A 17,549-nucleotide genomic window follows, 5' to 3' on the forward strand; every position below is an offset into this window, starting at 1 on the left:
CGATAGAAAATAAATTGGGAACTCCTTTCTCATCCACCGTATTCTTCAGACATTGCTCCAACAGTTTTTAGGCGGAAAAAATATTTTATATAAAAATACATTATTTTTCGAATCAAATATAAAAAAAATATTAAAATGTGGAGCATAATTGTAGAAAAATATGCAGAATATATAATTGAATAATAATATTACACGTTTTATTTTTATTCAACTCTTTTAACGACTTATGGAACATCTTGATACAAATCCAAAGGGTTGATTTATAAATTCTCAGATCAGCATTATATAAAAGTACATCACTGCCAATTCCAACAGACTTTTAAATCACTGTACAATAATCAAATAGTATGTTTCCGTCCCGAATGATCGCATTGGCAAGACGATCAAGAATAACAATTGCGTGTGACATCCCAAAGTAGTATTTTCCTGAAAAAACACACTATATTATATTCATTGACAATTTGTTGTCTTATAGTTTAGAGGCAACTCATAATTCGCTTAGAGTTATCTATACCTCTCTTGAGAATACATATAAAATCCCTATTCTAGAGAAACATTGTAAGCTGTGGAAAACTTTATAAGCTGTAGAGTGCAACGGAGACTACGTTAAATACATATCATTCAAGTTTCTGTATATTTAAATACTTTTTGTATATACATAAAACTAGTACCAGTTAGATATAAAAACTCATTTTATTTTCTAATGCTAACTCTTTGCTTTATTGCCATCCCATGTGGCACTAAAACATACATAACATGAAGGTGCGCAGAACCGCACGATCCGCAAAATGCAAAACGGCGAAACCGCATCGACGGGGCGGGCGGACGGGCGACGTATTTATGCGGGCGATTTCGGGTCACGTGCTATCCAGGGCCGCACACACGCCTTAATTGCCGACGCAGGGAGACGTATTAATCCCGGGCGGGTCACGGGACCGGCATGCAAATGGCGCGCCTTAACCGAAATTAATAACGCAATAATAAGTTATGTCAGGCGCGCGGCGCATGGAAACTCCAGGTGAAACTTTGACAACGTTCCTGCTACGGTCCGGGTGACGACGAGGGGTGGTTTCGGATGAGCTTCAGAGTTCGTCTTTCTTATTATGTATCTTGTTTCGCGATAAGGTCTCGCGGGGATCGTGCGAAAATTGGCGGCGCCTGGTGAACAAGAATCCGAGACGGATGAAGTATGAACACTACTTGAACAAGTAGGCTCGTTATGTTTATCATAATATAATCGTTATAAGAGAAACGTTTGTTAATATCAGGTTGTGTAAGGGGGTATCTAATATATGAAAGCACTTGCTACATGTCACGTGGCAAACGCGTAGATCACGTTGTATTGCGACCTATCACGTAAGCGCGGATTATGCTATTGATTTAAATACGTTAGTAGTACTTAAATTTACTAATCAATACAAAATCAAATAAAAGCAGGTTTAGTATTATGAATGCGTTACTAAATAAGCCATATTATAATAAAGCAATCTACCTATCAGCATTGCACAAAAAAAGAGTTAACCATGATTAAATTAAATAAACTTTAAATTAAAGCATTTTCTAATAAAAAAAAATGAACATAGATATATTTATAATGCACAAAAAAATCATTTTATGGAGCAGAGTGTTGATTTAAATGCTCATATATATTAAAATAATTTTATGTTAAATCGCACCTATTTCTATTAATAACTTCACAAATATGTTATCGTTTTCTAATCAATATTTAAATATTTGGAAATTCAAGCTCATGAAAATTATTATCCACATCTCCCGTGTTGCAAAAAAGCAGAGCTTTTCAATGAGCACTATTGTGAAACATTGCTTCATTGTTTGATTTTTCTAAAAAAATATTTTTATTTTTTATTAAGTCTTCCGTTCTAACCCCACGGTTACAACGGTATCAATGCGTTACAGCGGGGTAAATCTGTACCAAATGAGTAAGTAAATCAGATATTATGAATATTAGTATTAATCACCAGCCTGAAAGTCTGGGAATCGGTGACATCTATATGAATAACTATAAATTATTATGTGTAACATAATTTATACATCTAAGCAATAGATGTCACTGCAGCTGGGGCCGGTTTTTTAATAATAGCGTATTTTTTTTATAAATAAAAATTCGAGTGACGCTGCCGGGGCTCGAGCCCGCAACCACAGAGTTACGAGTCTGAGACGTTACGGACTACGCTATTCCGTCCTTTTATGTGTCTTACAGCATTGGATATCCATGTTGTAATGTTTATTGCATGTCACTTCAAGCTGTCTATAACTAGGTGCAAATATTCTCTAAATGTCAGACAAATAATTTATTTATTTATTTATTTATTTATTAAAATTATAACCATCGTGACCTGACAGGCAAACCTAATGCGTCACGATAGTCAAAAGTACTAATACATCATAATACATACAAATATAAACAAGACAAAACAACAGACACAAATCACCTCAACAGGTGTGCATTGTCCCATACGAACTGAACCAAAACTCCAGTTCTAGACTTTACAGGCAAGAATAGTGGACGCGACCGAGAACTACAACCACCTTCAGGAGCCCACATTTGAAGCTGCTCGAGCACTGAAGGATTGTCTACGATGCCCTTGAGCAATTTCCAGAAGCGTTTAATTACATAAACGCTTCTGCGAGTCGACAAAGAAACGTATCCCAGGGCTCCCAAAATAAAAGCACTGGGAAACAAGAACGGATAATACCCGTATTCCTTCAAGTATAAATATCGAATAAATTTACGTTGTACTTTTTCCAGCTTCAATTCATTACATTGACTCATTACGCCTGGGATCCAAATGATGGAGCTAGTTTCTAGTATGCTGCGGACTAGAGTATCATAAAGAGTGCGCAATACTAAAGTATTCCTAAAGTAACGCGCATTTCTCAAGATAAAACCGAGCATTTTTAAGGATTTGCTATGAGTCTCTGCAATGTGCTGGCTAAATTTCCAACGTTCTTCGAAAGATAATATAATAATACAATCATTGAGAAGCGCCGCTTTCTTGCAACAGCTGCTTCTCTGTTTTGCTTTTACGCAAATCGATTTCCGTTCGCCACATGACACCTGGATAGTGTTGTCATATATCGGTAAAAGCTTCACTTTTGTATTGAAACATAAATTAATTAGGTCACAATATTCACTTTTACCTCTCACTTATAAAAATAATCGATTCAGCGTATCATATATTCATTAAATCGTGGTGCTCTTTGGGGTTTGTTAACAATACATGTTTAGAATGTGAAAAAGAAGATTGGCTTATTTACGTAACATTCCATATACTGCGGAAGCTGCATTTGAAAAGTACGAAAGATTTAAGTTTTAGCTCAAACAGGAATTATGTCTCTCTATATATATATATATATACATCGAGACTTAGTTTTTATTCAATTTCATCAATAAGAAATCGTTGTTTTAGTTTGCTCGTTAAGTCAACGTTACGTATACAAATTGGATCGATTTCATAAAAATAATAATAAAAAAGTGGTACACATCGGAAAACGCGCCCACTTCCGCCGGCATTAAGTCGCTAATCGTCGAAAACAAAACTTTTCCTTGCGCACCGCCGATTGCGATCCGTCGTGTTTTTTTAGTTTTATTTTTGGGAAAACTAAGGAAAATTCTATCGTGACATAAATGACTAAACCCCGGCGTGGTGACCGGCCACGTTTTGAAGGGCGACTCGAATTGCGCCGGTCACGGAAAACGACATCGATTTTCATCAAACAAAATACTTTTCGATGAATCGAAGTACCGAAATGAAGCGTCTAAAAAACAATATGAAAGTTCGAGATTCTTATTTCAAAAATGCACCAAAATTGCGGTAGGCTGTCGAAAGCTACGCTTTTTACGGCTGAGGGGAGTCGTTGTGGATGAAGGGTTGTTTCGGAGGTAAAAAAAAACGTTTACATAATGAAAGCGCGGCCCTTGACGCCGAAAATAGGACGTCGCTCTCTCGTTTCGGAGACAGGGGCGGATCGGGCGACATAATTAAACTGAGTTGCATAACTTGAACGTCGCCTCGTATCAGAAAGAGTGAAAATTCAAGGTAATAGTAATCGTTTTAAAGGTCAGAGGATTACTGTAGCCAGGGTTGTTATGTTTACGGAGTGGAAACGCCTCAAATACGCATGCAAGCAAAAATATCGAAACGTATCTCGGACTATATTTATATAGATTTTATTCGCTGTTATTATTTTTTCCTGGCGGAAAACTTGCGGAAGAGCCTGATAAATTGGTTCCACTTGAACTGAGAGAAAACGGCAAAATTAAACGATATAACATGGAACTTCTACTGAATGTATATTTTATGTGCATATATAAAAATGAATTATATTAAATGTATGATAACATATCTATCCAAAATATGGTGATAAACGATCAGTTCAATTGCACATTGATAATGATTATATATTCACTAATGCTATCACAGATTTATCTAGCTCGGGTCATAGTTTACCAATTGATTGAAATATTATTGACTCATATCTAACACCAACATATTTATTGAGCTTAATTAATAATAAAAATAATCACAAATTAAAATTAAAATTGAATAGCATAAGATTATGGAATAAAATAGCAAAAAATAATTTCTTGAATATAACACAACAATATATTATTAAAATGTTGTATAAAAATTGATGCGCGGAAAACGAGAAAATTTGTAACGCGACGCTGATCGGTTAACAGCGGGAGACAAGGACGAAACATATTTTGTACATACAATTTTTTGCGAAAAAAAATGCTGAGCCATCCTATAAAATGGTAAATTTGAACCGTAGTTATTAGAAATCAATATTCGCAGACAGACATAAAATCAGTTTTGAAGTATTTTCGTCGCACAAATAAATTTACCGCAGATGCGGGACGACTCTCGGAGAAAATACATAACATATGTCTTCTAATGCCTTCAAAGACAAGTAAAATTGGTTGAATCGAACGAACGTAACAGCCAGGCGCGCCTGCCTACAAAGCCCCCTTTTCTATTATACTTCTGCTTTGGACACTTTTGCGTAGGAGCGCCTGAACAGCGATACGAAATATTACAAATTACATAGTTCCCTAGCCGACACTCCGAACGCCACGTACATACTACAACGTAGCACTGTCTCCAGTGGAAATTAACGTGACGGCACAGAGGAGTTTCGCGCGGAAAATCCAACAAAGGACGCCGAAACTGTACACGTACCAGACGATACTCTTACACCTACATAAATAGAAGGCGAAGCATTATATAATTTGGCGAAATTTCATCTGTTCGGTGATCTCGTATCCAGATAGTGACGTTCTTTATTGTATTTTTAATAAAATAAAGATCTACCAAATATTCATACATATTGCTCTTATTACATTAAATCAGTCTGGCATTTTTTTGTATATTTAATTAAATATGTATATGTAAAAATTCCAATTATATAATGCCATATCTTATAATAAGTATGCTCTACAGTAGCCACGCAATGCACTTTATATCAAGAACTTAACGTCCAGAAGTCATTCTTGAAAAAATATTTACAAAAAGCAACAAGAGCTTGTTTGGAAACGATTAATTATAATATCAAACACTTGCCTTTCAAAACATGTATATCATAAGACTGTGGGGGACCGTTCACCTAGTGAGATAACAACGTTTCTCGGAACCATTTAAAACGACTTTCTAACGTTTTCGGAACCACTTTTAAGCTACTTTTCGAGAAATATATAAAGCGTGATTAAGACTGCTTTCTATGAAATAAAGAAGGTGAGGGTTTATCGAAAATTAATGAGTCATACGTTTCTGATAGGTTTCCCGAGAAAAACTCTCCCTCCGTCAAGCGGCAGGGATATCAACGGTCCTTGGAAGACTCCACCCGCAATATCAACCATTAAAATTCAAGCGATAAATATGACATACATATTTATACGGAAAGCTCAAGTTCGCTTTTGTAGTTAAGTCAAACCATCACTGTAAAATTGTAGCATTGTTTTTTTTATAAAGTATATGTAGTTATTGATATAATATAATTGGTTCCGGAACGTCTTCGAGAATCACGATCGCGTCCTCTTTTGATTACCGTTAGGGCTAAAACGTCCGAACTTGCCGATTCACGGCTGTCGCCACACTTGTTTAATGTCAGCTACGTTGAGCTGCTCCGGTTCGTATGATTTAATTTATATTATTGTTTTTTTATGAATTATTTTTGTGTATTATTTTAATTATATATTTTTTGTGTATTGAAATAATACAATATATTATTTTTTGACCATAGTGATACATTGGGGTAACCTGTTAAGTTACGACGGTCTTAATTTAATTTAAATAATATAAATATAAGAGAAAAAATACACATATAATTATTCTAATTTGATTGAATTAATAGCTATTGTATTTCTAATAAATTCAATAAAAACAAAAAATTTCAATAAAAACATAAAAATTTAAATTATACATTTACGATATTAAGGAAATAGTTCATACAAGTTGAATATTATATTATTAGCACGTGTAAATAAAAATATTGGACGAATTTTTAACGTCACTGTAAACGGTTGTGTGGCACATATTATTTAGCTAGTGATACGAGATTTTTCATATAAATCAATTATATAAAAAAACTGAAGAATAATGTCATTTTAAAAGCAGTGAGAAAGCACTTTTAATGCATAGCAGTGGCAAAATACCTGCGTTTAAGAAACGCACTAGAATAGTAGGAACCTCATTCTAGAATGTTTGTCATAAAAACAGCAAATAAAACATGTATTGCTTTGATCAATGCGCTAGTTTCGATGTTAAAACTCCGTAAAATAATAAACAAAGAAATACATATTACAAGCTTTCGCGAATAAATTATCTATTTGTAAAATTTAAGACCAAATATTTAAAGCCATGATAAAAACAATGCATTTATATGAGTATCTTGCATCAACATCAACTGCCGCTCCTCTTACTAGCTCAAGAACTACTATTATAGAAACGTTAACTGAAGTAAAAACACTGCCAACAGAAGCTTTATTATTATTTACAAGAACCTAGATTACAAAACGCTACTGACATATGTATAATAGACCCCCCAATAACACGGTAAATTGATAACGCGCTATTTGGGTGCGTGTAGTTGGGGGAGTAGAAAACACATTTTTTGCAATACGTACATACGAATCAGGCACGTGTGATGAGACATTCTCCCTTTGCCTCGCTCACACATAAAACGTCCTTAATTTACCGTGTTATTGGGGGCTCTACTGTACGTTATTGAAGTTAAGCACTTGACAACACGATACAATATAAGACAAAAGTTGTGTATAATATTCGATTTATTGCAATTAAATTGTCCAATTATACTGTTGGAGCAAGCTTTCATTCGGCGTGAAATTTTATTAGAACCGCACTAAAATTCGTTGCATATTATTAATTGCTTTCTGAAGACCGTTCGAAACGGGGTCAATCTAACATAGAAACGGAACCCAAAATATTCAATTAGACGTTAAACTCAATTAAAATCTGCATAGTTAATATAAGTCCTAGTGTTACGTTATACGGGCATAACGTAAAAACGTACCGCAGTAAAACGAGGCTAAAGTAGGTAATTGAAAAGGGTCCTTTTTCAGGCGGGCGTAGAATGGCCATTGTGCCGTGAGAAAGAGAGTGAAATTGTCCAGTATCCGAGGTAAAATGGATATTTGCCTCATTTTTGGATTGAAATAGGGGTGCCTCAATATACATATTGTATATTGGTGTTGTGGTTAGTTGCGGTTTAAATTCAAAAGCTGTCAGAGACATGGCAGTTGCTTTATTAATTTGGAACTTTCTTGAACAAGCTTGACTGTGACAGTAGTAAAACCTGCCGATTGAACGATTTTAAAATATCAATTATTCGTAAAGTTTTATCAATTTCTAATATAATTCAGCATTGAGATAAACATTATTTGATCTGAAAGCATATTTTGAAAATTAAATTGTTTTTAATAAACCATAAAACAAACTAACTTTGTATATAAAATAAACATAAATTACCAGCTACCCGAATCTAACCAATAATATAGTTTATAGCAATTAAATATTAAAAGTAATTTATTACACACACATATGTAGCAAAATACATTATCGTCTAAGCTTTTATATATATTTATATGTATGTATATTATTAGAATTGTAAGTTTAAATACAATAAAACTAATATAAACTAATCGATAGTTTCTTATATTTATAATAATTTAATTAAAATTAATTTATTTATTATGACTAAATATCAATATAATAAACAATAATTATATAGAATTCGAAGTAATAATTGAATCCTAAATATTTAAAAACTGCTCAAATTTATTGTTGTATTTTAGAATAAAAATACACATATTTAAATAATTAATCGAGTATTCGAAAAAATTCGTATATACTACCTCGAATGAAATTTGAAAAAAATCAAAGTATAATCTTGAGCAACCCAAGTACCTAGTAGTTTTTTTGCTCAATATGCCCCTCCTAATTCCATGGTTCTTTATGCGCCTTTATTTTGTTTAGAAATGCAAGACAATGAGACGCTTTCTCTCAACATTAAAATACTTTCACGCTTTCGATAAACATTTGTGTATAGAATGTTTATCGGCCGTGCCTACTATGACAGAAATTCACAGAAATCGTTCGTTGAACGAAACCATCCATTTATTCTGTATTAAAATCGCTTACGTTCAAGGCACGAATGTTATGAACAGAAAAATGTGTCAGCAATGCGTTGCCACTAATTAACTTATCCAAAATGTAACTTGTAATGTAACCATAACTATTCTTAATTAAACGGAAAAGGTGCAAGATTTCAATCACATTAAAATCAATAAATTTGGAAAGTGCATTGCTGAAATTAAATAATATAATGTTTAATTTTTATTGTAAGTCGATTCAAAAATAAAATATAAATTGATATCCAATGCTCATTAACGTATATGAATAACTAATACATTGTTTTTCATCCCTAAGTTTATGACCTCATAATATATCATACATAATCACTCAATATGACTCCTGCGAGGCACATTTTGTAATTACTACGTACGAAAGCATATTAAAATTCACTTGAGACATCAAAGGAAATCGCACCATTTCGAGCAACTCGACCCTCGCGCTTGAATTACAAAAGTGTTCCTTTTACAAAAACTATCCTTTGAAACAAAAATACACTCTTGCTATCTATCTCATCAAGAAATCACTAGTGTATAATATATTGTCCTGAGCACAGCCGTACCGAAAAATCTCATCTCGCCAGAGTCCAATCCTGACAAGTAATAGAAAACCTTCTTTTTTGTCAGCCTGAAAGGGTGTGTATTTTTCATATGATTTTTCGAAATAATGCATGACGTTTTAAAAAATTCAAAGGGACTACGCTACGCTCCTTGCGCGTAGGTTCTTCAGAATAATATACGGACCATGAACGGCTTCCGTTTACCGCATAATAAAATAACACACGCAATAAAAGAATATAAGTCGAAAATTAAACCGAATTTCATTTTCGCGAACGCAGTTACGGCACAATAACACGCCCTAGAGCGAAAATTAAAAAAATACTACACAATACACAATTGGATATAGTACTAGTGGTAGCAGATACATATTAAGCCGAGCCGGTTCTATTATGTCGCGGTCCACTTTTGACTGGGTCTGTGTAACAAAACAGCATCCCAAAAGTGGTATCAAAGAACTTATTAGATACCGGTTCGTGACGTCAACGCCGGTGATATCATCCGTTCGGCGAATAGGCTATATTATATTCACTATCCTAGATAGAACTGACGTTGTGCATCGAAGCACATCGCTCTACTTGATAGTTTTTAGAAACGGAACGAGAACACAAAGGAAATTTTATAGAAGTAGCTCAAAAAAGAGCATCAGGATCGACTTCAGTCGTTATTGTAACAAAAGAAATGATGGAGAGGCTTGTTAAGAGTGGAGAGGTACTTCGCGAATATAAAAACGAAGTAAGCTTGGTATCACGAGTTTTATTCTAATTTTATATTTATACGGAAGACATTGTATACACATGTATTTAATTAGTTTGTTATTAAATTTCTAAGTTTACAGATTTAATTTTTATAGTTAAAAACTCCTATCTTTAATTAGGCATAATCACTCATTTTAGCATAAGAAATGACACCCATGCAATAATTATATGAATAAACGCTATATTCGTCATTTTATCTACGGTGATAATCAGTTCTGACACAGAACAAGAGAAAGCGTCACTTTCGAAGCTAAACGATAACATTTATTTTTACCGTCGAATTTCAATGCGTTATCAGGATTAAAGTATTATATATAAACATACAAAATTATACATCAGAACATATTTTTTTTTAACAAGAAATCACAGTCAGTTAGCAGCTTTTAACAAAAGCACATCATTGATCCGTTTTCGTCGGATAAACCCATCAACCTTAATAAAAGGTTGTAGTACATAAACGTGATATATCATACTTTTTGCAGTATGTATAAAACTGGCAATGACTATAGATTTATAACCATTGAAAACTAGAAATCTAGATTTACTGCCAAATTAACCCATGTTTATTTTTTATAAAATGGAGTTTTATTAATTAAATACGTCAGATATTAACCCCGTAACATTCGTTTCAGAAAAATGTGTCATTGAAATGTATTTAAGTAAGATGTAACAACAACAAATGCACGCCAAATCGCTTTTGAAAACTCGAAAAATCCGCGTATTACTGTGCTGTGTATTATCTACACATCCATAAATAAGTGATTAAAAAATCGTAAAAAATTAAATGATTTATGTTTGGAGTCAATATGTGATAAAAATGCAATTTAAAATAAGAAAAAACATCGACCGCAACCACAAATGGTCGATGGATTGCTCAGGCGGACGCCTGAGAGCGACTGGCCTCCGCTTGCACATCCAACCGTGTCATCTAGGTCATCCGACCAGTCTCACTAAGGGTTTAAAAAATTAAGGGTTTTTAATATGTAATAAAAAATAGTATGTAAACACAAAAATTAGAAGTTACAACTGAAGTTGCCGCGATCTACGACTTCGAGTAAGCGACCACACTGTCGCAAATTTCATATGGCGTCCGGACGGCGGCCGTGAATGACGTCCGGACGGCGGCTTCTTTGCGCGCGATGAAAGTGCCAAATAATTGCAATTTTTAAATTGTCATATTAATAAAATTACGCTACTGATAATTATAAAAGTTTGTGTGGGCACTCACCAATACAATATCAATGAAAAGTTTTCGGTCGTAAATATTCAATTGACGCAAAATCTTTGTCGGCTTTTGCAAAATGCCATAAGGCATAAACATGATACTTTAGAATACAAACACCACATCTGTGACTATCCTAGAATTTGTCGCCATCGATTCTAAATAAGAATTCGTTATGGTGTGACATTTATACAAACCGATCTAGGAAAATACATAAGGATATTCGAAACGATTTTTTTAGCAAAATCAAGTACCACTAATTATTTAATTTTATATGAAAAAATATAATAACGATATCTGTTAGAAGAATAAACTATCAATAATATAATTAATCCCTTTTGGTGCCCTAAAATATTCAAAGATGTCAGTAAGAGTCTGTTGAAGTCCCCGATAAGCATGTGGTATTATAACTTGACCACGTGACCACAATACAGCGCTCGACGTGCGTGTTAACCATAGGACGCCTACGCGCATACTGAAATTGAACCGAGCTACTCGTTCTATCTCAGTTTGCGAAAAACCATATCATTATCTCTCTCACTCTCGTCACTTAACACGCTAAAGAGCGAAAGGGGAAGTATCTCACTGCTCGCGCTCGAAAGAGCAGCTCCGACTTCAGTCCTTTTGCCGACAATGTTCGGAAGCGCTCGAAGCTGGCCAAGTCGACTGAATTACCCCCATTTTACCTCCGATAACCTCGGACAACTTCCGAGAGATTTTAGAGCGGGCACAATCGAACTCGAACGAAGTAGCCTCGAAGTAACACACTAAATTCTCCTTCCTTGGCCAACCTTAGCCAATTTTCAGAGAGTGTAGTGCAGGCATTAAAAGGCCGGCCAGGAGTCAACACAAACAGATGACACCAGAGCTCGCCTTGCGGAGGGCCTGCGTCCACCAATACCGCGTCTACAGTGGCGACATAATCAATAATTAAATTCTACTTTGTATGTATCTAAAAAACAATTTTGTGATTATAAAAAGGCGAACACCTACACAAGATCCTGTAAGTTTTACACCCATGTATATTTTTACAATTAATTAATTACCAGTATTACAAGTGTACTCATTAAAAAATCAATGAACAGTACGTAAAAAAATATCCGAATCAATCTAATTATAAAGATCGCTCAATCTAGTATTATTGTTGTATTTATTAATAATAACATCACTTATATGAATGTCAAATTATTCACGAAAAAATATATTAATAAAATATCCTAATAAGAATTGCAAAAAATATTGTTTCGATAGTGGGAAACGAATTATAAATAGCTATTTCCTGTTAGCTTTTTACACAATATTTGTTGATATAAAAGAAATATTTGAAAGTATATATTTTAAGCATATTACTGAAAAATCAATTGCTACTGTTGAAATCGCTTTTTATAGCACCGAGGTCACTAATAAGGGGAAATATAAAATGTTGTACGTTATATTGATCGAAACTATATTGCTATGAAAAGTATAAAAAGCTTTATGGGCTTAAGCTTTAAAAAATGATCTTATCGGTAAATCCACTAATGGTTTTCAGACATCATAAAGATCGAAAAGGTAACTTTCCAGTTCGTTAAACGTTGTAAGATGTAATTTATCGTGGAGTGAAAATGGTAGTAAAGAAAGGTTTGTCGTCACTAGATACGTCGAATGAAGAAAAGGTCTCGTACAATATGGACGGATTAAGGATCAAATCTGCACTGTCAATAGAGTTTAAGAGAAAAATTGCGAGTCACAATCTTCTCTTTACATTTGCGGTATGACCAATTTATGACTTTATATTTGAAGGTATGTATATGTAGGGGTTGTTGGTTCGATTTGAACTTGCGTGAGAATCTGGCTTTAGCACAAGTTCAACGATCGCCACATCCTTCGTGGCGATGACACGAGATTTGTTGACAGCGGCGAGATTGTGCCACCATCTGGTAGTCGCTTTACCATAAACTCGTATCAGCAAGCAATCATCGCATCAATCCATTCATCTCACGTACCTGTCTATCTTGTCCAGCGACGGCGGACACTGCAAGATGGTCTGCTGTCCCTCCATTTCGACGACGCATTGTGTGCCGAGCTCCAATTCTGAAACACAGATAAGAATTAGTCCCGCAGGTGAGACAATTACGGAATGGGTTGTATACGTGCTGTGGCCCCCAGAGTAAACATTTGCTTTCGCAGTCGGTCGCTGTGATTTATCCTCGGCGGGAGACGCAGAGTTTACAGAAGGGGACACACGCAAAATCACACAAGGTAAATTGTTAATTGGCCGGTCGGTGTACTGTAAACAAATGAACCGCACACAGGCGAGCGCGAACTGCTCCGAAACTTTGGTGACGCTGATCGATCATGACCGGAAAATGCGGGTGAAAGACCAACGCACTCTACATATGAACTGAAAAATAAACTTGTTCGTCGACATATGTTTTTTTTTTAATATTTAAACTTACAGCAAAATGGCCAAGACGTTAGGTAGCAAAGGCCGCAGTGTAAATTGTTTGCTGCTGTGCTAAAATCATTTTAGGTTTGATGCCTAAACACATTATATAGAAATGATCCGTCCTATTATGCTAATTGTAGATAGACACAAAAATCTATCCCTATCTACCAATACACAATAAGTAATATTTAAACAACGCTTCATTGAGTAGATATGCTGTCAGTCGTGCATAATTATTATTTTATAATATCATTATCACCATCTAGCTGAATGATACATATTCTTCTGAATTGCAGTTATCAATCAATGTACAGCACTTAATATGCTTCTAATTACAATAATGACATCCAGTTATCCACCCTATTCTTATTTCAAAATACCACTACTGTCATTTGATGTATTTTCCAAGTTCTAATGCATTAACTAAATTAGTTAAGAATCGAATTTTTACATGTCTTTTCATATTATAAGTTTAGGACGTATCATGAATGTCCTCAAAAGCGATCTTTGTTAAGTTTTCTTCCAGTTAATAAATAATAATTCAGCTTGATTCTGTTTAAAATTATACAAGGAATAATTCATACACAGTAAACCCTCCAATAACACGGTAAATAAGAAACGTGCTATCTGGGTGCGTGTAGTTGGGGGGGATTAAAAAATACTCATACAATTTTTTGCAATACGTACATACGAATCAAGCGCGTGTGGTGAGATATCCTGCCTTTGGCTCGCTCACACATAAAGTAACGGACACCCACTAACTGTGTTATTGGGGGATTTACTGTACCTTGCAAAGAATTTTTTAGCAGAGAAGAATTAAAATTTAAGGAAGATTTATGAAACGCTCTTGTTATATATTGTTTCCCGTGACCGTTTCATAACAAAAAAATATTCATTCAATGAAACGGATCAAAGAATATGATTTTTACAAATTAAAGCCAAGAACTGGAAGGAAATGAAAGACAACAGCCCAGTAGATCAAATGTTGATTCGCGAGTACCTGTAAAAACCATCGAAAAACGTCTTCAAAACTGGCTGCTTAAGTATCTGCAAACGGAAGACCATCCATTTTTTGCGGACGGTAAGGAGAAGACTTGGAGGTTGTTAAGCCCGACACAAACCGTGGCTTTCAGAAATAAATAAAACTCGAAGGTTAGTTTTAAATGGGCCCGAAAACACTGAGATTGGACATTTGAAGATTAGGCGAAAATCATTTAAACCGATGAATCCAACTCTAATGTAATTTTAAACTAAAATTGATTATATAAAAAAAATATTAAAAACTTCTGATGCAATATTTTTTTTCAATTTGTTATAGTACAATATCTAGCTGATTGCGTGGAACCCAAAGTCAAATACAGTGGCGGAAGCGTTATGGTCTGGGATTGCATGACAGCAGAAAGGAAACCTGTACTATGAATAGTTACATTTATATTTCAATATTCGAATCTATATTAATGGATTCTTATGCATTAAAAATGTTTCCTTTATAATAATGAAATACATTGCATTAATTTGCAATATTTCATAATAATTAAATTAAAGTAATTAAAAAATAAAAGTGTAGAATCGACGAATTGCGAGATCAGTGAATATTCCGGATACCGACAAAAATTAATTAAAGTCGGCGGTGAGACAATTCACAACATTCGTTATGCTGATGACACTGTTGACAACCTTCCAAAATCATTGGTTAGTGTAAATACAGAATGTTAAAAAGGGCCTATGAATAAAAATCAATAAACCTTTTTTAAATCGCTCTCACTGCTGAGGATCGTGTTTTTTGTTTCTTAACAAAATAATTTTCCTTTACAAATTGTCACATTGTTATGACGGTTTCGGGAACGCGGCGAGTAAGTGCTCCCGGGTAAATAGGGTTCGTCAATGAGGGAATATCACCTATCAAGGAAAATACAATAGATAGGTCTCGTAAGCCTGGGAAGACAATCCATCTAGGAGAAGGTATCTCTGATTACAAATCTGATAGTGAGCAGCAGCACTAGTGTTCCATTACTGTTACATTGCTGAAGATGATGACATCGATAAGGAGTGGAAAAAGACATTCACAGTGGTATGGCTGTGGAACTGTGGTACAGAAGAAAACGGAAAACCACTACACTATGTTCCCAAGATAACCATAATGATGAGAAACAATAAAACTAAATGTATGGTAATAAGCAAGCTCCCCGTGGGCCCGGTAAGCTTAAAATTATACGGAGATAGAATTGAGAAAGTGAAGCATTTCAAATGTTTGCATGTTGGATAAACGACAAAATGAAGAGGTTAAAGTTTGAATCTTTCTTCTTATACATTTTCTTTATTATAGAATAAAATGTATAAGAAGAAAGAAGATTTCTTGGTTGCGAAACATACGCCTTTTGTCTGGGATGACAGCCAAAGAAGTGTTTCGTGCAGCAAAGGACCGGGAGGGATACTTGGAACTAAGCAATAAGGTGATTGCCAACGTCTGGAATCGGATTTGCAAAAAACGGCGTTTTAGCGATGTGCTAAAAAAAGTTTAGAATACATCCTGAACGGCACAAAATTTTTTTTAACCTTTCTTTTGCTGTGATGTACAGCGAGTGTACATGTAATTTTATTAAATAAATATCTCGATAAATATGTATAATAAAATAGTTAATATTTTCGGTATTCCTCCGTAATACACTTTCATAATAAATTAAATATTTACAATATATAAATAGTTATCGAAAATAACAAATATTAATATTATTTTTGTAAATAAATATTTATTGCATTAAATTTCTGCATTTATACAAAATAATTGTGATGTCTCGTTTTCAGCGCTTATACAGGTTGATCCAAAGTTTATTATGTTGGCAGCACTGTAAATTAGACAGCTGTCAATAATCACGCGTGTTCAAAGTGGCGGCCACATTTTTCATAATTAATGAATTGTCAAAATTAAAGATATCCTTAAATATGTGTTTTTTAAATGTTTGGAAACTGAAGTTGGATCACTCTTCATTACAATAATTGTTACGTATATGATGTACACTAAGTGTACATCATCGAAACGGACAGATTTTTTTGCGCCGCAAGGGTTTATAAATAGCGGTTAAACATCGTGTTAATTGCACCTGCTCAACTGATATTTAAACACAAAAAAGAAATTTTGATTTAGAACCAAATCATCCAGATTGGTTAAGGAGTCGATAGAGATGAAGGTTTTTCATATCTATTCCACGGGAAAAAACACGAGAATTCAGCCCGAACTCTTGTGCTGAATTGATTCAGACATTTTTAAAGTCCAGAAAGAACATATGCTTCCAACCAAGCAGATATCTTGAATCGCTAAGACTTTAATTCTATCTTCGAGATGACTTTAAGACTACTAAGATGCATCACCATAAAAAGAATAATTCAGCAAATATCAATATCATAATATCCAATAATTGCACAAATTGTACTAAACTAAACCTTTTAAATTTGAACAAAAAAATAAAGCAAATTAAGTATCACACAATACAACTAGAAAGCGTCAATATCTATTCACTGTTAATTATAAATAAAACACACGTGTAATGAACACGCTCAATATTCTTAATAATTTATTTAGTGAATTCAGTAAGTAAAGTTATATAGTTTATATCCAAAGAAACACCACATCCAGTTACAAAGTAAAGCGGCTACGTCTTTGTGAAAAATTTGTTTTTATCTAGATCTGAATATAATATAACGCTCCATAATTTAAATAGCTAATTAAAATCCTAGTAAATTTGGACTTGTTTTCATTAATATATATCGCATAATATATCAACTGTATATTTAATTTATTTGTATTGCTTATTCTACAAATGACTAAGTTCGTACGTCATTAATAATGAGTCACTTTAATAGAGAGTGCATTTTAATACGTTTATTTTTTAATTTCTGTACATTATTTAACAG

At 34.1% G+C, this 17,549-nt stretch overlaps 1 protein-coding gene across 3 annotated transcripts in view; it reads right to left on the minus strand.

Annotated features, from left to right (window-relative positions):
• Nucleotides 1-17,549, minus strand: part of Khc-73 (Kinesin heavy chain 73) — a 135,283-nt gene that overhangs the window by 114,022 nt on the left and 3,712 nt on the right. For all 3 annotated transcript variants that reach the window (XM_088205019.1, XM_088205018.1, XM_088205020.1), the window contains exon 2: nucleotides 13,195-13,282. In XM_088205019.1, the coding sequence (XP_088061145.1) occupies nucleotides 13,195-13,282 (88 nt within the window). The remainder of the gene's footprint in view (nucleotides 1-13,194; nucleotides 13,283-17,549) is intronic.

Source organism: Plectrocnemia conspersa, unplaced genomic scaffold (genome assembly GCF_051122295.1).
Source record: "Plectrocnemia conspersa isolate PC_06_02 unplaced genomic scaffold, ASM5112229v1 ptg000002l, whole genome shotgun sequence".
NCBI classification, from domain to species: domain Eukaryota; kingdom Metazoa; phylum Arthropoda; class Insecta; order Trichoptera; family Polycentropodidae; genus Plectrocnemia; species Plectrocnemia conspersa.